The 19,689-nt window shown below is 51.2% G+C and overlaps 13 protein-coding genes across 13 annotated transcripts; 8 read left to right on the plus strand and 5 right to left on the minus strand.

Annotated features, from left to right (window-relative positions):
* Positions 1 to 49: 49 nt before the first annotated feature.
* Positions 50 to 1,915, plus strand: ASPVEDRAFT_28466 (Zn(II)2Cys6 transcription factor; the record flags this gene model as incomplete). Its single annotated transcript, XM_040810114.1, has 3 exons — positions 50 to 107; positions 160 to 1,415; positions 1,469 to 1,915. The coding sequence occupies 3 exons, from the start codon at positions 50 to 52 to the stop codon at positions 1,913 to 1,915; spliced, it is 1,761 nt and encodes a 586-aa protein (XP_040667591.1).
* ASPVEDRAFT_652130 (uncharacterized protein) lies at positions 1,724 to 3,145 on the minus strand. Its single transcript, XM_040815783.1, has 2 exons — positions 2,467 to 3,145; positions 1,724 to 2,392 (listed from the first exon to the last, which is right to left on the minus strand). Exons 1-2 carry the CDS (start codon positions 2,961 to 2,963, stop codon positions 1,987 to 1,989), a joined length of 903 nt encoding a protein of 300 aa, XP_040667592.1. The 5' UTR covers positions 2,964 to 3,145; the 3' UTR covers positions 1,724 to 1,986.
* Positions 3,146 to 3,737: 592 nt separating this feature from the next.
* Positions 3,738 to 4,730, plus strand: ASPVEDRAFT_41410 (pirin family protein). Its single transcript, XM_040812334.1, has one exon. It carries the CDS (start codon positions 3,749 to 3,751, stop codon positions 4,613 to 4,615), a length of 867 nt encoding a protein of 288 aa, XP_040667593.1. The 5' UTR covers positions 3,738 to 3,748; the 3' UTR covers positions 4,616 to 4,730.
* A 498-nt stretch (positions 4,731 to 5,228) lies between these two features.
* ASPVEDRAFT_41411 (putative urea hydro-lyase/cyanamide hydratase) lies at positions 5,229 to 6,147 on the plus strand. Its single transcript, XM_040812335.1, has 2 exons — positions 5,229 to 5,789; positions 5,837 to 6,147. The coding sequence occupies exons 1-2, from the start codon at positions 5,264 to 5,266 to the stop codon at positions 6,034 to 6,036; spliced, it is 726 nt and encodes a 241-aa protein (XP_040667594.1). The 5' UTR covers positions 5,229 to 5,263; the 3' UTR covers positions 6,037 to 6,147.
* A 424-nt stretch (positions 6,148 to 6,571) lies between these two features.
* On the plus strand, positions 6,572 to 7,554 carry ASPVEDRAFT_129268 (SGNH/GDSL hydrolase family protein; the record flags this gene model as incomplete). Its single annotated transcript, XM_040806624.1, has 3 exons — positions 6,572 to 6,987; positions 7,014 to 7,174; positions 7,229 to 7,554. The coding sequence occupies 3 exons, from the start codon at positions 6,572 to 6,574 to the stop codon at positions 7,552 to 7,554; spliced, it is 903 nt and encodes a 300-aa protein (XP_040667595.1).
* Positions 7,555 to 7,773: 219 nt separating this feature from the next.
* On the plus strand, positions 7,774 to 9,302 carry ASPVEDRAFT_28471 (NAD(P)/FAD-dependent oxidoreductase; the record flags this gene model as incomplete). Its single annotated transcript, XM_040810115.1, has 3 exons — positions 7,774 to 7,795; positions 7,840 to 8,378; positions 8,427 to 9,302. The coding sequence occupies 3 exons, from the start codon at positions 7,774 to 7,776 to the stop codon at positions 9,300 to 9,302; spliced, it is 1,437 nt and encodes a 478-aa protein (XP_040667596.1).
* A 364-nt stretch (positions 9,303 to 9,666) lies between these two features.
* On the minus strand, positions 9,667 to 10,718 carry ASPVEDRAFT_28472 (uncharacterized protein; the record flags this gene model as incomplete). The annotated part of the gene is made up of 3 exons (XM_040810116.1): positions 9,667 to 9,820; positions 9,870 to 10,226; positions 10,282 to 10,718. 3 exons carry the CDS (start codon positions 10,716 to 10,718, stop codon positions 9,667 to 9,669), a joined length of 948 nt encoding a protein of 315 aa, XP_040667597.1.
* Positions 10,719 to 11,161: 443 nt separating this feature from the next.
* ASPVEDRAFT_41414 (putative 3-beta hydroxysteroid dehydrogenase/isomerase) lies at positions 11,162 to 12,713 on the plus strand. The gene is made up of 2 exons (XM_040812336.1): positions 11,162 to 11,598; positions 11,649 to 12,713. Exons 1-2 carry the CDS (start codon positions 11,184 to 11,186, stop codon positions 12,221 to 12,223), a joined length of 990 nt encoding a protein of 329 aa, XP_040667598.1. The 5' UTR covers positions 11,162 to 11,183; the 3' UTR covers positions 12,224 to 12,713.
* ASPVEDRAFT_41415 (DUF1993 domain-containing protein) lies at positions 12,528 to 13,489 on the plus strand. The gene has a single exon (XM_040812337.1). The coding sequence runs from the start codon at positions 12,933 to 12,935 to the stop codon at positions 13,452 to 13,454; it is 522 nt and encodes a 173-aa protein (XP_040667599.1). The 5' UTR covers positions 12,528 to 12,932; the 3' UTR covers positions 13,455 to 13,489.
* Positions 13,490 to 13,499: 10 nt separating this feature from the next.
* Positions 13,500 to 15,652, minus strand: abr2 (laccase abr2). The gene is made up of 7 exons (XM_040808244.1): positions 15,417 to 15,652; positions 15,316 to 15,371; positions 15,158 to 15,268; positions 15,042 to 15,101; positions 14,823 to 14,993; positions 14,654 to 14,776; positions 13,500 to 14,605 (listed from the first exon to the last, which is right to left on the minus strand). Exons 1-7 carry the CDS (start codon positions 15,594 to 15,596, stop codon positions 13,552 to 13,554), a joined length of 1,755 nt encoding a protein of 584 aa, XP_040667600.1. The 5' UTR covers positions 15,597 to 15,652; the 3' UTR covers positions 13,500 to 13,551.
* A 739-nt stretch (positions 15,653 to 16,391) lies between these two features.
* Positions 16,392 to 16,939, minus strand: ASPVEDRAFT_83362 (DUF3237 domain-containing protein; the record flags this gene model as incomplete). Its single annotated transcript, XM_040817364.1, has 2 exons — positions 16,392 to 16,669; positions 16,723 to 16,939. 2 exons carry the CDS (start codon positions 16,937 to 16,939, stop codon positions 16,392 to 16,394), a joined length of 495 nt encoding a protein of 164 aa, XP_040667601.1.
* Positions 16,940 to 17,372: 433 nt separating this feature from the next.
* arp1 (scytalone dehydratase arp1) lies at positions 17,373 to 18,025 on the minus strand (the record flags this gene model as incomplete). The annotated part of the gene is made up of 4 exons (XM_040817365.1): positions 17,373 to 17,732; positions 17,785 to 17,826; positions 17,885 to 17,940; positions 17,986 to 18,025. 4 exons carry the CDS (start codon positions 18,023 to 18,025, stop codon positions 17,373 to 17,375), a joined length of 498 nt encoding a protein of 165 aa, XP_040667602.1.
* A 595-nt stretch (positions 18,026 to 18,620) lies between these two features.
* Positions 18,621 to 19,481, plus strand: arp2 (hydroxynaphthalene reductase arp2; the record flags this gene model as incomplete). Its single annotated transcript, XM_040815596.1, has 2 exons — positions 18,621 to 19,395; positions 19,444 to 19,481. The coding sequence occupies exons 1-2, from the start codon at positions 18,633 to 18,635 to the stop codon at positions 19,479 to 19,481; spliced, it is 801 nt and encodes a 266-aa protein (XP_040667603.1). The 5' UTR covers positions 18,621 to 18,632.
* Between the last annotated feature and the right edge of the window lie 208 nt (positions 19,482 to 19,689).

Genomic DNA, 19,689 nt, shown 5'->3' on the forward strand with positions numbered 1-19,689 from the left:
ACTTCTGGAGGAAGTTGCTCTGTTATCTGCATTATCTTATTAAACAGACATGAATAAACAAAACGAGGCGACCAGGCCGAAATCCGGCAAGACGCGCTCGAAAACCGGTAAGACTCTGGCAGATAGGCAGATATCAACAACTCAGAGCTGACTTCATAGGCTGTCGCACGTGTCGCATTCGCAAGGTCAAGTGCGATGAAGAGAAGCTCCGCGTTGGAGGCCAGCCAGAGCCACACTGTCGGCGCTGCTCGGCTGCTCGCATCCGCTGCGAATGGCAGGGACCAACGCCGGGGAGGAAGCCAGCGAAATTAAGCCCACGGCGTACAGCAGGTGGTCCAAGCAAGCAGACACTGGTCCCGGTTTCAAGGGATCGGACGTCATCGTCGGCAGCGTTAATACCCCTGCAGCCGATCTCACTAGGCAGCTCGGGAAGTGTCCTACAGGCTGCCAACTCCCTTACTTTATCGCCCTTTGATCGTCTTTGCTTGGACTATCTCCAGGATTCGGCGCTTGTCATCGCGCTTGGAAAGCACTGGCCATGGTCTACGATATCCTATGCGTATCAAAAAATTGCGGTCAAACAGCCCATGCTCATGAGTGCCATCCTGGCCAGCACAGCGAGCGAAATCCACCAGTCTCGGCTGCACGGCCAAGAGCGTCTCAGTATCTCTGCAGGCGTGGATTCATCCGATATTGACGGTAGAGTACACTACGGTCGCGCCCTGGCTGGACTCCGCGAGGCCTTGAAGAATAACGAGAGGTCACCTGAAAAGGTCGAGGCCATCTTCATCACTCTGTGGCTGCTGATAGACTACGAGAACCGCTTTGGGAATGGCGCCGAGGCGATAAATATCCATATTCGCGGCATCCATAGTCTCCTAGTCGATCACGTTGTTCCGTCATTGAAGGATGGAGACCAAAAGGCCATCAGTTTCGAGCCTGAGACAAGTGTCATCCTATCTGGAACCTGCTCTGATGGGGATCAGTCTGTAAGGTCCCGGAACCCGGTCGGTGAGAGAGACGTGATTCGTGCCAACCTTCGCCAGACGGCTGTGCCTTTATTCCTGCTATGGACCCTCTACTTCTATACGCCAGGGGCGGTCTTCAGGGGCCCAGATGCTACGATCATAGATAATAGCCTGTGCCGCTTATTCCTCCAAGGGGAGACGGGGATCGATGGTTTAACTTTGGAGGAGCTATACAGAATCAGTCGGCAATCACCCTCTCGGTACTGGGGCGATACCTACCCAGCAGCCGCCAAGCTGGATGATCTTGAAAACATGCCTGGCTTGAGATTATACCATCACAGCCATATACTGAAGTTCAGGATTGGCGAATTATTCAAGAGCAACCCGACAGGGCTAGAGGAAGAGATTTACATCCGGATCGTCGACCAGATCATCAGTATATCAGAGGTATTCCCTTCCCAGCTACGCCATCACATAACAGCACTGAACTAACATCTCAGGAATACGACGTCATCCTCTCATCAGCCAAAACAGCGCATTCCTGCGACGTGGGCAGCGACGGCCGTCGCGTCATGGAAACCATGTACTGGGCATCCATCGCCTTCTACGGCACAATCGTCTACTTCTATCTCTGTTTTAGAAATACACACTCCAACTCACGCTTAATGCCCCTCGAGACGGCAGTCTCACATGTATTGGAACTGTCGCTACGGCTTCACCGGAGCAGACCGCGTCTGATACTTCGAATCCCCTGGCAGCTTTTCCTTGCCGGTGTTGCGACACGCGACCGGATTTACCAGGATTGGGTGTCTATTCGTCTACGAGAGCTGGGATGCTACGGCAGGAACTTTGTCCGGTTGAGTGATCGGTTTGATGAGATCATTCGGGGTGGTGATCCATTGGGGTCTGTGAAATATTTAGGCACGTTGCAGGGGGCGATGGCCTAGCTTGAATACGTATGTGTATATATTTCTTATATGGGCTTGCTATATACTTGTCCTTATGAATGATATGATTATTAGGGCAGAGCTTCACCTTCAAGTCCCTCCTGGTAATGCCGCACACCACCACGATGGGGATGGCACCAAACATCCCTCTCATTCCTCATACCTACAGTCAACTTCGGCAAGTCGATAATATCCAACGCCGTAATCCCATAAAAGGTCCCCAGAAGCGACTCCAAAGCAACATTAAAGTGCCCCTTGAAGTCGGCCCCGAATACATCCTCCCCTCCTTCCTCCGGGGACGGGATATGTGCAGCTCTCGACACTGCAACCACGAATGGAAGCCTGCTCCGCTCACTCTGCTTCGCTGACGATGGCAGTGGCGAATTGAGAACGGATTCTACGACTTCAGGCGTAACCACCAGACACGTGGACGTCGTGAATCCACGCGGTAGATCCGGCCACATCCCATCAAAGCGGCTGTAATTCAATCAGCCCCAGTACAGACACCAAGCTCCAAGCATGAATATAAAAACAAGGCCAATAAAGCTCACCGCGAAACCTCCTCAGGTACAGCCATATCCAGAGCCTGATCCTCCACCCAACGAAACCGAAACAACTCCATCGCCCTATCCGATTTCGGATGATATCCCTTATGCGCCTCGAACTCCTGCTGAAAGATGCAATCCCACCGCGCCCGAAACTCCTCCCACCGCGCCTTATGCTGCGGCCCGTAAAGTCCAGCCCGGAAAACCACAAACCCCCACTCCGACCAGGCCGTGTCGAATTTGAATACGAGTTTCAGCGTGTCGATGTATGGGGCTCTTAACTCGCGCTCGGCGAGTCTTTGTTCCTCTGGTTTTGCGGCTTCAATGGCGTCTTGTTCTGCTTTATATCGCTTTTCGAGTTCGGCCATTAGCCCGTCGAAGAGACCTGCTTCTTTCAGCCCGGTCATCATGGCGGTGTGTTGTTCGTCGGTTAGGGTCATCCAGTCGGCGCTGGTGGCGGTTAGGAGCCGGTTGTAGTCCCACCCTGGGGCGTAGAAGGACATTTTGGTGTAGCAATGCGGATTTTGACAACAAGGTAGAGGAAAAGGGGTTGTTGTTGTTGATGCCGGAGAAGATCTCCGTGGTGGCAAATTGAACTTACTAAGCAGTTGTCACTCTCGTCTTGGTGTGTTGATAGGACTTGTTTGTTTACAACACTAGCTAGTCAGGTCTGACGGTGATTGGGATAAGGCTTTCAACATATGATCGCTGGAAACGGAATGCTGTATAGAGATACCATTGCAGGGTTCATTAAGCTAACATGGATTATATCCATGGTAGTGATTTCCTTGGCGAGATGCTTACAGTTGAGTAGTATTTCATCCTAATGAGCCGAATTTAAACAGATCAATATGTAGGAAAATATTATCAACGATGTAAATCAGAAAGTAAATCCAGCGATTGCTGTCGTCCTTTGGTCGGCCACAATTTATCCAGCTTAGTAAGGCAATTGCATAAGCTTATGCTTGACCGATCGCTGACAAGGCACTGATATTATGCTTAGTTTCTTACTTCGTTATTATAAACGCTTAGTTGAAGATAGGAAATTAGTTCAGCATGACGAAGACTTAGCCAATCAGATCCCGTGCATTTCGAAGGTTCTTCACCACTCCAGCCTGTCCCGGTCCATCACTCATGCTTATCCGATGATTATAAAAGCCGCCGACCCACTTATCCGAAAGTATATAAACCCAGACAGTCAATGAACGAACGTCCAATCCATCAAAAAATCACATCCCCCCATTTAATTGTCATTAAACAACACTACACAAACTCCCAAAAAAAAAGCATGTCAAAATCACTCACCCACGCCAAAATCATCGCCCGCCGCTCCGCAGACCGCGGGTACGCCGAACACGGCGGCTGGCTCAAATCCTACCACACATTCAGTTTCGCCAGCTACTACGACCACCACTTCACGAACTTTGGCAGCCTGCGCGTGCTGAACGAAGACCGGGTTGCTCCCAAAAACGGCTTCCCGACGCACCCGCACCGCGATGCAGAGATCTTTAGCTATATCCTCAATGGCGAGTTGACGCATCGGGATAGTATGGTGCGGAAGGGCGCGGAGGGGGGACAGGGGAAGGACTTTTATCGGATGAAGAGGGGTGATGTGCAGTTCACGACGGGCGGGACGGGGATTGCGCATGCCGAGCAGAATGAGTCGACGAAGCCGGTTCATTTCTTGCAGATCTGGGCGTTGCCGTGGAGGCATGGGCTTAAGCCGAATTATCATACGCGGACGTTTGATGAGGCGGAGAAGAGGAAGGGGTTTGTGCCGATTTTGTCGCCGCTGAGGGCTGGGCCGGAAGCGAGTCCCAAGGAGGAGGAGGAGGCTGTTCCGAGTATCCCGGAGACGATTCCGATTCATGCGGACTTTGTTATGGGGGCTGGGATTATTGAGCCACAGGGGCGGTTTGAGTGGACGGTTGGTGCTGGCACTGAGGTTGTGTCTAAGAAAAAGAAGCGCAATGTCTATGTGCATTTGCCAATGACCAAGGGTGGGAAGGCGAGGATCCGCCTGGATCGGAGGGAGGATGCAGTGTTGGAGGAAGGAGACGGCGCCTTTATCACGGGTGTTAATGCAGGCGATGTACTTGGTGTGGACAGCCTTGGTGAAGCTGAGGCAGAGGTTGTTGTATTAGACAGCGATTAACTTATTGGAAGTAAAGAACAATATTGAAGCATACGATGCCAGTCCACCATTGTAGTTGGAAGTGGTTATTCGAGGGAATGCATTTACTACACTATTGAGACTATGACGATTCCAAACAATGAACTTATCGAAAAAGAGCTTAAGCTGGCGCCCGGGTCCCGGAGATCGTCTCTATTATGGAAAATGAACTCCCGGGCCCTATATCAAGCGGTTGTGTCTCCGGTGACGAAGCACAGGTCAGGGCTTTGTAGGGACCAATATGCTCCTCTATAAACCACTGCATAACGTCCTGTCGCCTCTCTGTACCAGGGATAATCTCACAATCAAACAAGTGCCGACTTTCCAGCCCGACATCATATGGTGAGAGTGTGGGTTCCAGCAGTCGTTGATTGTCTGGTGTGCTTACAATATCACCAGATCATTATTCCCTATATACAATATTACAAACAAAGACCCTAGCGAGTCTAGACCCGCCTATTACAAGGCATTGCTAATAATTTCTAAGAACGTGGAAGCTGACAGCCACTGCATCACCCAATGACATCAATCCCGGGGATCCGAACTTTGGGTATAAAAGCGTCATCTCCGCAATAAACCAACAACCCTCCCTCGTATTTTTACTCCCACAGCATACATTGATCAGATATAATGTCGGACACTGTCAAAAAGCACGGCTTCACCGCCGTCCCCGCAAACCCGGAGACCGTCTTCCAGGACGCAAACCTCAAAGCAAAAGGCAGCCCAGTTACAATTGCAGTATCTGAAACACCCACTCCTGCGACTCCTCTGGCACGTAGAGTCGATGAATACAGTCGCCAGAAGCTACCCAAACCCGTATACCTGCACAGCCTACGGGTATACCACCTCGGACTCGCGATGAAGCGCTACGTCGCCCCAGACTGGGAGTTCAGTGACGAGACATACTTCCTAGCATGTCTGCTGCACGATCTTGGTGGGACGCCCGAGAACCTACGCGCGACTTTACTGAGCCACGAGTTCTTTGCCGGATTTCTCGCCCTGGACCTCTTGCAGAAGGACTCTGCGGGCGGGAATGCGGTGGCGTCGAAGCCTCAGGCGGAGAGTGTAGCAGAGGCCATTATTCGACACCAGAACTTGTGTCAGACGGGGAGTCTTACGGCCATGGGGCAGATATTGCAGCTTGCAACGATATTTGGTGTGTAGCCCTCTGTTTTAGTTGAATGGCTGTAGCTAACGGCGTAGATAATACTGGGGCACACTCCCATTTGCTTCATGATGATACGATTCAGGATGTGATTAAGCACTATCCACGCACGGGCTGGAGTTCGTGCTTTGCGTCTGTGGTACGCGACGAGACCACTTTGAAGCCGTGGGCGCACACAACTGTCATTGGTGGATTTGGGGAGAAGATCCTGGCGAACCCTTATAGTAAGTACGATTAGCATGATATGATGTTGGATGTAATCAGATTGAAATATTGTACTTAATATGGATTTAATACATTAATTTCGACACGCGCACCCTTCGTGACATGGGATGAACCACACCATGAGGCATCAAGTGAACATGCAAGGTCCCAGCATTATAGGATCCTGCAGCCCGGCGCCGGAGTAATTAATCTAGTCTGTGCGTTCTTCAGCGCTGTTTCCGGTGCACCGAGACTCGGCCAAGTCTCCGTTGCCCATTTGGTTGCTAGTTCCTGGCTATCAAACAGGGGTTGTCTCAGCTAAAGAACGTCTCTTGCATGACTCGCCAAGTTCCCAGCAGTTAAACCCCAGAATGACTCTCCACCTTTATTTACCTCCGGACAATTGCGAGATTCAGGGCAGAGTGTGGTCCCTAAACGGACACGGAGCATATTTCTGTGACAGCCCGATCACTTTGCTCACAATATAACTTATAACGCCATCCTCGTCATGTAAATATAATCCCCTGCCCCAACTGCGACTGATGCAGAATCCGCTCATCAACATCACCATGAAGACTCTTTCTCTCGCCCTGTTGGCCTCAACGGCCCTCGCGGTCCCTCACGCCCGCGCCCCAGGAGGCAAGTACCTCATCAGCTTCGGAGATTCGTACACTGCAACCGAATTCGACATCACCGGCGAACAGCCCTCATCGTCCAACCCTATCGGCAACCCCCCATTCCCAGGATGGACCTCAGCCGGCGGCGCGAACTGGATCGGAAACCTCGTCGGCACCTATAACAACTCCCTTCTGTTGAACTATAACCTCGCATACGGCGGCGCTACCGTCAACGCCTCCCTTGTCCCACCGTACTCTCCCGAGGTCCTCTCGGTTATCGATCAGGTCGCCGAGTTCAAGCAGTATCTTTCCCCGGCAAACGCTTCTGCGCCATGGACTGCTAACAATACCCTTTTCGCTGTGTGGGAGTATGTCTGACCCTCAGTCCGTAAAGGCACACTGCTAACAGGATCAGGGGCGTCAACGACGTCGGCGGCGCGTGGTATCAGGAAAACCCCGATGCCCTCCTAACCGAAATCCTCAACCAGCTGTTCCAGCAAATCGAGCTGGTTTATGCCGGTGGAGCTCGCAACTTTGCCATCTTGACTGTTCCCCGTATGTATCCGACACCCTTATGGAGTGAGGGGGTTGTTTGGCTAACAGCAGCAGCAACCGAACGAACACCACAAGTCACACAGGGCGAGAGCCCAGACTACACCATTACGCACTTAAAAGCAGCGATTGAGAGCTGGAATACGCAGCTTACGCAGAAGGCGGATGCATTTGCGGCTAACCACACTGATGCGGTTGTTAAGGTCGTCGATACACAGCCGGCGTTTAATGATCTTCTCGATGCGGGCGGTGATGCCGCGAACTGCTATAATGAGGATGGAATTACCTGTCTCTGGTTTAATGATTATCATCCTGGGCTGGAGATTCAGGATGCCGTTGCTCAGGCCGTTGCGGAGGCGTGGCCGAGTTTCTTTACGCTGTAGTTCATCTCGCTACTCCTGGCCGGTAGTATTTTAACCTATATCAATGGATTACAACTATTTTCGCGTGTATTTGGATCGATTTGTATACTCTTTAAGATTGCCTAGTATGTAAATGTGAGTAATCACAATCAATTGATCTGCCTATCTCCAACTTGAGCGGGGTAGTTCTTGATATATATCACCATTCTGATACCCAACAACCTGAACGCAATAAACAACATGACTCACGAATACCTAGCCAGTACGTTCAAGACCCTCCCTTGAATACATATTCTAACGATACAGAAATAATCTCATCCGACCCGGGACTACCAAGGAAAAACCCCACAGCGCCCTACTGGCAAAAAGACCCCCACCCACTAGCCAGCGCGCAAAGCCCCTCGCTCCCAGCAACCACCGATATAGCCATAATCGGCTCGGGAATCACCGGAGCCAGCGTCACTAAGATTCTCCTTGAACAGCATGATTCCTGCAACGTGACTGTCCTCGAAGCCCGCACGCTTTGCTCGGGCGCGACGGGGCGTAATGGCGGACAACTCGCAATCAATGCTGCGCAGATATATGTAAAGCTTAAAGAGACTGTTGGTGCAGAGATGGCGGGGAAGATTGTGCGGTTCAATATTGAGACGCTTCGTCGACTGCGTGAGGTGGCTGCTGAAATAGATGTGGTGGAGTATGTGGAATTGACGGATGTGGTGAAGCTGCGCTGTTATCAGGACAGGGAGTCCTTTGACCATGTTAAACGGGGTATTGCAGAGTTGGAGGCGGATCATACGGATCTCAAGGGTATATACGATATCCTAGATCTGCAGAGATGCGAGAAGGTAGGTCCTGCCGTCAGATAGAGATTTAAGATCTAATGCGTATGGCAGGAACATGGAGTGTTCGGTGTCGTGGGCGGCGTCCTACACCCAGCAGGTACTATATGGCCGTACAAATTAGTGACTAGAGTATTCGAGGTGCTAGCAAAGAGGTTTCCCACCCGTCTGGCAATCGAAACAGGCACTCCTGTTTCCGGGGTCATCTTCGACCCTTCGACAGACAAGTACCCGTACCGACTGAGCACACCGCGCGGAGAAGTTCGAGCCGCTCAAGTCGCATACTGCACGAATGGATATACGGGCCATCTCCTGCCGTCTCTACGAGGTTCAATATACCCGCTCAAGGGCACAATGACCGTCCAGGACATGGGGGCTTCGCATGAGAATAAGGGCGACTCGACATCATGGGCGGTTCATTACGACTCATGGATTGACCCAAAAGACGAGACGTTCGCAGATGGGCTGATCTACGGCATGCAGAATGTTAAAACTGGGGCTATGTTCTTCGGTGGGCAGAAGTCGTCTATGGCGGATATGTTGACGGCTGATGATAGCGACCTGTCTTCGTCGTCTGTTTCATACCTGCAGGAATCGGTCTCATCACTATTTGGTCATGAATCTAAGCCTGATCGAGAGACGCCGTCTATTGTCAGCTCTTGGTCTGGCATAATGTGCTTTTCCTGTGATCGGATGCCCCTGGTTGGGCGGTTACCTTCGTCACTCACACATGGCGACGAACGAGGCGAGTGGATTTGTGCTGGCTACTGTGGTTACGGTATGCCCAGTGCGTGGCTTGCTGGGGAGAGCCTTGGGCAAATGATACTGGGACGGCCACCGCAAGATGTCCTACCGGAGGCATATCTAATTACGCAGGAGCGGCTAGAGAGGATGTCCCCGAAGAAGAGTGTAGAGCGGTTGCATGATTAGGATCATAACAAGGCTATTACTCGACTATCCAAGAACAATGTTTCCTTAAAGATATAGGCCACTGCCCTCCAAATCCGGAGCTTGTGTTCACCTTACAGCTCTGTCGCTATGAAGCCGCCATGGCAACTGCACACATCACTGTGATACCCCGGTCTGGCTATAGATCAGGATTACTGGTTACTAGGTAGTATAGAGTATAACCTTATTATCGAGTTAGTTGTAGCTTTATTTATTGATTGATTTCTTTTAGGTAAATTTTACTAGTAATTATTACATCCCTACTAGTAAATACCAGCTAGAGAACCTTGCAAGTCACAACTGAGACTCCTGGACAGCACCACATCTAGTCAGTGATATTTCTTATTTACAACTTGCTGCCAGAGCCCTGCGCCTTGGGCTTCGTCTCCACCGACAGCTCATTCCACCAGGGATACGTCCGGGGCGCATCCTTCGACAAGAGATCCGTGAAATGCACCTGCCGCTTCTCAAAGAACGATTTCTTGAATTCCAAATGATCACTATTTCCAGTTAGTATGATACCGTATTGATGCGATTCGTCTAACCCACCTGCTCCCAAACATGTCATACATCAAGGGACTATCCACCAGATGCGCACCCTCCGCAGAGCCCGCATTCCGCCAGATAAGCTGCCTGTTCAGATGCACGGCCATTGTGCTTACATTCGTCAGGATATCCTGTGCGAGCTCGATGGCGCGGGGGAGAATGTCCTTTGGCTCGGGTAGGAGTTCTGCGAAGACTCCATGTAGCACAGAGGAGTGTGCTGGGTATCGCTTCCCCGTCGCGAGGAGATATGTGGCGTTACTGTAGCCAACCATCCGGGGGAGGAAAAAGGAACTGGCTGACTCCATGGTCAGGCCGATTCTAGAGAATGGGAAGCCGAATTCGGAATTCCTTGGGGCAATCCTATATACAAGTTAGAAGCTAGGACCTCAATAATAGTAAAGATGAGGCAGAGTACCGAATAGCAGCCGCCAGGGTGGAAGTCATTCCAATACCCACAGCGAGCCCATTATACGCGACGATTATGGGTTTGGTGCAGTTGAACATGGCCAGTGCCAATGTACCGCCCGGGTCGCGCATCTGGCTCGAAGGGATCCTATTCTTCTCCTGGCTGACGTCGCCGGTGAGGTCGATGCCGGCGCTGAATGCCTTGCCTGCGCCAGTGAATACGACCACTTTGACGCGGTCGTCTACGGAGACTGTTGTGAAGAAGTCGATAAGCGTCTGTATCATGGCGCCGGTAATGGCGTTGAGCTTCTCGGGGCGGTTGAGCTTGACGATTTGGATGGGGGTGACATCTGGTGCTGCCTCTGGATAGTTGGAAATCCGGACATGGCTGCCTGGGGGGTTGACGTAGGAATTGGGAATGGGAATGGTCTTTGGTTCAGTAGGCATTTTCAGTGGTATCTTGCGTCACTACAGATATTCTATCGCGTTGGAAGGTGGTGTTTTACGAGATATTATATGGACAATATACCATATAATGTTATTTTACAACGCAGATAGCCGATGTCAACCTCGGACATGACAGTCATTGCGTAGCATGTCGTATATTTGTGTATCGAATGTAGATTATTGATCATGGCATCCACGGTAGTGTATAGGGAAGATTAGTGATCGTTCCGACGCCTCGGTTGTCTCGCCACACTATTAACCACGCCCCCAGCGAGCTTCTACACGAGTCTACACCGGAGATAGCAGTTTACTTTGGATTTGTAATATATTCCATGACGAAATAGAGATTTCTGGGTGTTAAATAGGTCGAGGAGAAGGTTATCTCACTGTAGTTATCGCATATCCTCAAATAATCAACAACCAGTATACACCACTGTTTCTTCAAAGAACCAACCAGAATTGGAGATGTCGCCTCTAGCTCTAATAACCGGATCAACAGGGTTCATCGGCTCGGCTGTGACCAAGCGTGCCCTCGAAGCAGGATACAGAGTCCGACTGGTAATCCGACGTGCCGACCAAGCCACCAAGTTGAAACAGGTATTCGCAAAGTACGCCGACCACTTGGAATTTGCCATCGTGCCAGACCTCACTGTCAGTGGATGTTATGACGGCGTCCTCGATGGCGTGGAATATGTCCTCCATTTAGCCTCACCACTTCCGGCGCCGGGCACCGACGACTTATTGACCCCAGCCCTGGAGGGGACGAAGGCGATACTGGGCGCAGCCGCAAAAACCACATCACTTAAAAGGGTTGTTATTACCTCGTCAGTTATAGCGCTGGTTCCGCTGGGAGGCCAGAGAGATGGATTGATTGTCAAAGGTGGGCATCATTCTCCACCGCATCTCATGCTTTGACTTATTTATATTCAGAAACGAATCCAATCGACCGAGCAATTGACCCCTCTGTTGTTCCTACTCTTCCTCCTATGGGCCAATACCACGCCAGCAAATTAGCAGCTCACAAAGCGACCCTCGATTTCATACAGGAGAATCAACCGCGCTACACTACCATCTGCCTCCACCCCGTCTTTGTATTCGGGCGCAGCCTTGTGCAGACCACTGCTGAGGAACTATCCGGCACCCCGGGCATTCTGTGGCAGGCGCTCAACTCAGAGAAACCGACTATGGGTCAGTTCTTGGGTGTGCATATTGATGACGTAGCAGAGGCGTATCTTAAGGCGTTGGAAGTTCCAATCCACGGCGACGACAGCGATATCAAAGGAGTCCGGTCTTATTTGCTTGCCGCGCAGAGACGGCCATGGACTGATGCCGTGCAATTTGTCAAAGCGCAGTATCCCGATGTGCAGTGGCCGCTGTCCTCTGTTGACGCCACGAATTATACCGTTGACACGACCAGGGCAGAGAAGGAGTTGGGGATTACGTTTAAAGGGATGGAGGAACAGGTTAAAGATGTGGTTGACCAGCAGCTGGAATTTCGAAAGTGATTGTAGGTCTTCGAGTTTCTTCTATGTATCTACCGTGCCTTGATCTTGATCTCGACGTTCAATGTTATCCCCTGCAGCTGAACTGAAACACGAGCCTCTGAATACGAACTCGTATACGCATACGGTGTGACAGGTCGCCGGATACTTTGCGGATGCTTTCCTCGACCCAATCTTCCGTAATAAGGGTCTTGACGGTAAGAACCGCCCGGTCGTCTCTCCAGATGAACATCTGCAGTGGAACCAAGCAATATTCATGTGCTTTGACTGACCCACTTCACGGTGACAATCTCCAGACATCCCGCCCCGCAACTCAGGCCCGTGCCTCTACATTTCTATTTATTGGACAGCGTGGCTTATTTCTTCCATTTAGAAATTCTCCTTACTCCAAAACAGCAGGGGGCATGAATCACTGCTGACGGAGCGCTAGGCCGCTAGACCGAAAACCTTGCAATGCTGGCTGCTACAACAACTGCGAATGATCCTGGCAAGCAGGGTGGGACTCACCGCTATATGGCCCACCACGAAGGTTCTGACAAATCAAGATTGTGCGACACGATATGAACAATCGAAGCCCGTGGAAAGCGATTAATAATGGCCAGTACGGGAGGTTGTATTCAAATAGCTGGCCCGTTCCTGGCCGTTCCTGGCTGAGCAACTCCAGTATACAATCACGCAATCACACACAAGTTACAACCCTAATTATCACACAATGTCTTCCGCAATCTACACCTACACCGTCGACCCCTTCATCAAGGGCCTCCAATCCCTCAAGGTCATCCTCCAAAAGGCCGAAGAGCACGCCAAGGCCAACAACATCCCCATCGATGACCTCTTCAACGCCTCGCTCGGCCACGACATGAAGGGCCTCGCCTTCCAGGTCTTCATCGTCGCCAGCACAGCGATCAAGACCGCCAGCCGCGCAAGCTTTGTCGAGCCCCCGGCCCTGGAACAGACCGACAAGACCTTCGACGACTTCTACAAGCGCATTGACGAGGCCCTCGCAGCGCTCGAGAAGGTCGACCCCGCTGTCCTTGCTGCGAACGAGGGCAAGAAGTTCAAGGCGCCCATGGGTCCTAAGGAGTTTGAGTTTACGCCCGAGACGTATGCGGTGTTGTTTGCTACTCCTAACCTCTATTTCCACCTGGTTACTGCGTATGATATCCTCAGGGCTAAGGGCGTGCCTTTGGGGAAGATGGACTACCTGGGCAGTTTCATGGCACCTATTATGTAAATAGCCAAATCAAAATTCAGAATACTTCATTCAGATTCTTGTTCTGCCTGCTGTAGTTGTATTAGACTGGAGCTGACAATGGCTTATTTAAACTCCATCAGCAATATCCCTCTGGCACCTCTGGCCACGCATCAATCCCATCTAGCAACACCATCCCCATCCCCCCATGCAAATGCGTCTCCATATGACAATGCAAGAAGAACGGCCCAGGATTAACAACTTCGTATCGCACCGCCATCCACGCCTCCCCAGACGGCGCAGTCACAAACGTATCTCTGTACAACGGCCTGTTGAGGAAGAACTTCTCAGGGGCCTGCTTCCGCGCCTCGTCGACACTCCGCCACTGGAACTGCCCTGAACCCCGGCCAATTAGGAACGCTTTATTCGAGTGCTTGTGCATTGGATGCGGAGGCTGCACGACTGTCGGGGCGTCAATGCGCAGCTGATACACCAGATCAACCCAAGTGCCATTGCGGGTGGTGATTTTCAGCGCGGACTCCAGCTCTGGGCTATCTGGGTTACACAGCGCAGGCTGCATGGTGTCCATATCGGCTGGGAAGAATTTCGTCCCGTCCAGCGTCCACTCCCAGGATGAATTAATCCGGCCGAGTGTTAGCAGGTGGAAATCATCTGCTGTCTCTGCTGGGTAAACAGCTGGGAATGGCGGGAGATCACTTGTATTTAATTTCACCAGCGACTCAGTAACATTCTGTCCGCCGTAGTTGATATACGGTGTCGATTCCCGTGGGTTCTCCTGTCCCCCTTCGTATGTCACCCTGGCATAGCCCGATATAACCTGATTTGCGCCAGTACTGGCAATACGCATTGTATACTGAGCAGGCTCTTTATCCAATTTCACCATAGCCGAGTATCGCTCCCCGTTATATATCTCGATGCTCTCTGCGAGTCTGGGCTCGATGTACCGGCCGTCGACTTCGTAGACGTACATGGGATGCTCGTCGATGGAAGCAACAAGGGCTTTCAGGCTGGCTGCGCTGATGAAGCTGAAACTGGCCCATTTGTATGCTGCGTCGACCACGTATTCGGCCTCTGGACCTTCGCCAGGGGTACAGCCGTCGTTCAAACCAGGTGGGAGTTGATCTGGGTGGTGTTCCCAGTCTCCTTGCAGTTTTGTCACGAATGGGACGCATCTGGTGAGGTTAGAATGATAGATGTTCAATTGAATATAGCGGACTCACCCCCTATCGGTTAAAGTCGCATTAACAACCTGCTGAACCCCGGCTGGTTGGAGCGCCGTCAGCTCCGCGGGATCTTTGCAGTAGACAGATCCCATACCGCCGACGAGGATGCTATCGGAGCAACTACTCTGATCAGTATACCAGTTAACGGGGATATTCCGGGACATACAAAATATCATATCCGGTCGCTTCCATTGCTTCCATATACTCCACTGATGTCAAATGATCCCAGTCCGACATGATAACAGGTATTGTGTGTCTCTCTGCGTGTTTCATGGCGTCGATATCGTCCGTGTTATCGGATATTAAGGAAAAGGGACGTTCGCGGTCTTCCGATGGCCTGAAAGTATTTATTCAACTGTCCAGTTGGGGCATTGCGTTTACTTACCTGATATGAATAGCGCCATACAGACCATCCTGCAGTGTTGCTCGGTTATGGGCGTGATACCTGTTTGTATTTCGTATTACTTTTCCCTGTCCGTGATAGTAGGGTTCAGCACCTACCAGTAAGTCCCATAATCATTCGCATGCCACTGGTAGGTATACGACTCGCCTGGTTGAATCGCCCATTGCGTGAGACCAGGTACGCCATCTGCCCATGGGGTACCCAGCTGTCTAAATCTTGTGAGTAGCTGATTCAGCCGAGAAAGTTGGATGCATACTCAATTCCGTGGAAGTGTACTGTCGTGTTGAACGGCATGTGGTTATGAACATGGACCTGCCCGTGTCAGAAGATCGTCATATTGAATAGGTCAGACCGTACAGTCACATCGTCGCCCTCGTCCAGAATCATCGGTGGTCCTGGAAATTGGTCATTGACGAATATCATATCCCGTTCCAGGCCGTTTGGTGATCCGGGTGCCCAGGTCAGATCAAGTGTATAGGAGACATCGGCAGCGCAGGCAAGGGCTGCCATGAACAGCAAACGAGCAACGAAGGCCATTATTCCGTTTCAAAATGAAGAACTGGAGGCCAAAGTGAGGATAGCATCGATTGAGCTTTTGCAATTCCTGCAATTCTCGGGGAGATGGCGCGTATGTAGACATCGATTTTGTCGTGCCTTCTTGGCAAAACAGAGACTGCAACCAGAGTAAATGTAAACATTCCTAGTACCTGTTACACAAACCCCATATTACGGGTCGAGAGGAATCTGACACGCCCTCGTGCCTGGTATGCGGGCACCCTCTGTCAACCGAACACAATGACCGTGCGCATCCCGTTTCCAGGGCCTTATAATTGTGAACGAAGCTAATAGGTATGCTGAGAAGGGGGTCATTGCAAGATGCAATTGCTGTTGGATGTAGCTGCCTAGCCACCAGCTGCGCATAGCTTCTCGTCTATCGTCGGATACTGTTGTGATGTAGCTGAGAATACGAGTATGTAGGGCAGACTCACTCTGCCTCTACCAACCCTCCTAATCCAGATGCGTATTATTGAACATGGTAGAACCGGCACCAGACTAATGGATACTTCTTGAAGGCCCAGCGCTATTTCTACGAACTGGAAACAGGTATCCCCCGCCGCTACTGGTAGTCTAATCCCTAAGTCGATTTTGTACGCGCCCTGTAGCCCGTACTTGTCCCGTCCGACAGTCGAAAGGCCATGTAATTCCCACCAGCTCCTCAAATTATGATTATTAAAACTAATGTCGACCACGAAGACACTGGTCCAGGCTTAGCAGCCGTTTTAATTGCTTACATGACAACATGAGTCCTACTCAACAGTGCCTCACATCGACCTATTCCGGACTAACCAATTCCCACGCATCAACCGCCACCCACCCCTTCCCCAGAGTCGTGACGCCAACTGCGACAATATCGTTGAGCCAGTAGTACTCCTCGCTCCCCGTTTCCAGTGTAATCCTCGACTGCGCATGTCCTTCGCCCTTGCTCGGCCCATTAAGCTGGACATAGATGTTCGCCCCGTCATCGGTCTTAAGCTGATACCGTGCATCGGCTCTGAATGTTCCGTTGGGATCAGTCACGCCCCATTCGGCACCTACGTTGAGAACCTTTCCTTTGGAAGGTGTTAGCTGGGACACTACGTTAGGGACCAGGGGGGGTACCTACCTGATAGTCTGGGCCCTTTGAACGTCCCACCAGTGACGGGGATGGCGACGCGCTCTCCCGATGGTCCATTGCCTACTTCGATTGGCTCTCCGACGGTAGCATTCAGCGAGTATAGGAACTCCAGGGTCGGTGGGTTTGGAGATAGTGCTGCTGCAACCGGTACCGATAGTAGGGTCGATATAGCGGATACCGCGCTAAGTAATGTAGGGACTTTCATCATGGCTAGTGGGACTAAATGGCAGACTTTGAGGTGGATTTGGAGCTTAATTGGGCAACCAAGATTCGGCAGTCGAGCTGGATGGGAGTCTCATGTTAGATATAACGGGATATAGATTCATACTCCTTTGCCTGTCCATCCTTCTGGAGAGCAGTGGAATGTCCTCACAGTGCCAAACAATTGACAGGGACCTGGTATGTGAACAAGGTTAATTGAAGGGGGTCAACTGTCTTCTCTTGGGCCAAAGCATGTTGGTGGTCTTAGGATAGGGATTAAGCTCGGAATCTCCGAGAGCGGCATATACTTTCCTACATAGCAGTGAACTTAACTTTGCTGGAGAAAGGGATGGAACGGACATTTCATTATTTCAATTTTTATCAAGCACAGGGTGCCAAAAAAGACAGCAAATACTAGGCCCAGGCATAATTGACTCCTACTGGGTTGCCGGGAAAACCTCCTCGAACAGCTCCTCATTCCAACGCACCGTCGGCTTAAGACCAGCGAATTTCCACTGGCCATCAATCTTGCGGTAGTAATGCTCATTGGTTGCATGGGAGTGGCCCTTGAGCTTTACATCGCTCAGGTCAGGGCTGGTGTAGACTTGGTGAGCGGCACGCAGCTGGTGATGGCCAATGACCTCAGTCTCCGAGACAACCTCCCACCATGTAGCCCCAATGAGATGTTGAGTTTTGATGGTGGGATTTCCGAGGAATCCAACCTCAGTTACCATTTCCAGGTAGTCTTCAGCCGCCATGGGGTCCCATCTGCGTAGCCCAATCTCGGTGTAATCCACCTGTTCCGGTGGTCAGATAAAGATGGATACAAGAAGGATAGGGCATACAAACCGTGAGCGTAGGTGCAACAATGCTCCTAAGGCGGTCCCAGTCCTAGTACAGTAGTTTATGGTTAGCAGGACGTCTCGTATATGCATCCGGCGGGGCATACCTTTGCATCATAGCTGTCAGCCCAGTCGAATACGACCTTTTGAAGGGCTAGGAAGTCTGTCTATATTAGCGTGAACTATGCCTGATCAGAGGGAATCTTACCCTGGAAGCTGAGCTCCAACTTTGGGTCTTGCTTAAGCATGATGAAAACGGGAGATGTAGTGCAGATAGTTCGACGACCCTCGCCACCATTCTTGATAACGAGAAAGGAGAATATATAATACGCCTAGCAGCTAAGGGAATGAGTCCATGACGATCGCTCGTACCAGCAAGATGCAACATTCCCTGTTGCCTTGGCTGCCCAACATCTCAAGACTGCGATCTGGGCTTGGTGTCGCAAGCCACAGCATCCCACTGTTGTATTCCGCTAAGGCCTCTCCCTGACCTATATAGTGCGGTCAGGGTCTTCATGACGTGGACCAAGACGTGGACCAGGGCAGGCTCAGTGCAATATCCGTATGCGGTGATATTCTTTGAAGGTCATAAAAGGTATGGCGTGTTGGGGTGAGTTCCAAGAGGCAGCCTCCCAATGGAGCAAACGTGCCAACGCCCATCCTTGACGAGTTCCCCTCAGCTTCTACTTGGCGAGCACATATATGTTACATTAAGGACTGCTTAGCATAAACGCCCCATTGGTGTAGTTGTCATGGATCTCTCCGCCAATGCTATACGGTATTATATAAATTGTTAATGAGAAATTCCGACACTATCCGGTGGACTGTAAAGGAACTTTCGCACTGAGCGCAGCTATGGTTGTTACAAACGCACTACCCCAGACACTAAGTGGCAAGATCGCCCTCGTTACCGGTGGAGCACGAGGAATCGGCGCCGGAATCGCCCTTGAACTGGCCAAACGAGGTGCCTCCATTGCCATCAACTACTGCGGCAGCCGCCAACCCGCAGAGGACCTAGTCAAAACCATCCAGAGCCTCGATATCGAAGCAGCCGCATTCCAGGCAGACCTGACCCAGGTATCTAATATAGAAAGCCTCTTCCGCCAGGTCGTCGGCCATTTCGGCCAGGTGGATATCGTGGTATCCAACTCCGGCGTTGAGAAATTCGGCGCTCTGGACGAAACCACCCTCGATGACTTCGATCAGGTTTTCAGCCTCAATACCCGCGCGCAGTTCTTTGTTGCTCGGCATGCTTTCGAGCATATCCAGCCTGGCGGACGCGTCATCCTCATGTCTTCTATTGCCGCGGGGGTAGGTGTTCCTGGTCATGCATTGTATGCGGGCAGCAAGTCTGCCGTCGAAGGATTTACCCGCTGTCTTGCAGCGGACTTTGGACAGGTGAAATGTACTGTCAATGCCATTGCCCCGGCTGGAATTAAGAGTGATATGTGGCTTGCAAACTCGTGGCGATATGCTCCTGGCTGTGATAAGAACTCTTCCCTGCAGGATATCGAGGCGGCCCTGGCGGGGGGCAGTCCGTTGGATAGGTGTGGAGTACCAGAGGATATTGGACGAGTGGTCTCATTCCTAGCCGGTCCTGATAGCGAATGGGTCAATGGTGAGTCTCGTGGTTCCTTTCGACTAAGTGATTGCTAATGAGCCTTAGGTCAAATCATAGCAGTCAATGGAGGTGCGAACATATAGCCGGTCTCCCAGACTACATGTGATACAGTAGCATAGTACACACCCCCTTGCGAGTGTAATAGTTGAATATAATAATGGTATTGGATAATAAACTGTCTTATACCTCCGTTCTAGGCTGTAGTCTACTACACCCCTCGGTAACGCGCACAGCATATTCCCCTGTTTGCATCAATCCACGTAATACAATCCCCCGCGATCTACAGTCGCA

Source organism: Aspergillus versicolor (genome assembly GCF_001890125.1).
Source record: "Aspergillus versicolor CBS 583.65 unplaced genomic scaffold ASPVEscaffold_4, whole genome shotgun sequence".
NCBI lineage: Eukaryota > Fungi > Ascomycota > Eurotiomycetes > Eurotiales > Aspergillaceae > Aspergillus > Aspergillus versicolor.

What these genes read in the sequence shown, in the direction of transcription:
- ASPVEDRAFT_652130 (XM_040815783.1), bottom strand. Translation starts at nt 2,963, where the DNA reads ATGTCCTTCTACGCCCCAGGGTGGGACTACAACCGGCTCCTAACCGCC. An exon ending in GTACCTGAGGAGGTTTCGCG is followed by an intron (nt 2,393 to 2,466) that starts GTGAGCTTTATT and finishes ATTGAATTACAG; the next exon opens with CCGCTTTGATGGGATGTGGC.
- ASPVEDRAFT_41410 (XM_040812334.1), top strand. Translation starts at nt 3,749, where the DNA reads ATGTCAAAATCACTCACCCACGCCAAAATCATCGCCCGCCGCTCCGCA.
- ASPVEDRAFT_41411 (XM_040812335.1), top strand. Translation starts at nt 5,264, where the DNA reads ATGTCGGACACTGTCAAAAAGCACGGCTTCACCGCCGTCCCCGCAAAC. An exon ending in GCAGCTTGCAACGATATTTG is followed by an intron (nt 5,790 to 5,836) that starts GTGTGTAGCCCT and finishes CTAACGGCGTAG; the next exon opens with ATAATACTGGGGCACACTCC.
- ASPVEDRAFT_41414 (XM_040812336.1), top strand. Translation starts at nt 11,184, where the DNA reads ATGTCGCCTCTAGCTCTAATAACCGGATCAACAGGGTTCATCGGCTCG. An exon ending in AGATGGATTGATTGTCAAAG is followed by an intron (nt 11,599 to 11,648) that starts GTGGGCATCATT and finishes ATTTATATTCAG; the next exon opens with AAACGAATCCAATCGACCGA.
- ASPVEDRAFT_41415 (XM_040812337.1), top strand. Translation starts at nt 12,933, where the DNA reads ATGTCTTCCGCAATCTACACCTACACCGTCGACCCCTTCATCAAGGGC.
- abr2 (XM_040808244.1), bottom strand. Translation starts at nt 15,596, where the DNA reads ATGGCCTTCGTTGCTCGTTTGCTGTTCATGGCAGCCCTTGCCTGCGCT. An exon ending in AATGATTATGGGACTTACTG is followed by an intron (nt 15,102 to 15,157) that starts GTAGGTGCTGAA and finishes AAATACAAACAG; the next exon opens with GTATCACGCCCATAACCGAG. An exon ending in GCGACTTTAACCGATAGGGG is followed by an intron (nt 14,606 to 14,653) that starts GTGAGTCCGCTA and finishes TAACCTCACCAG; the next exon opens with ATGCGTCCCATTCGTGACAA.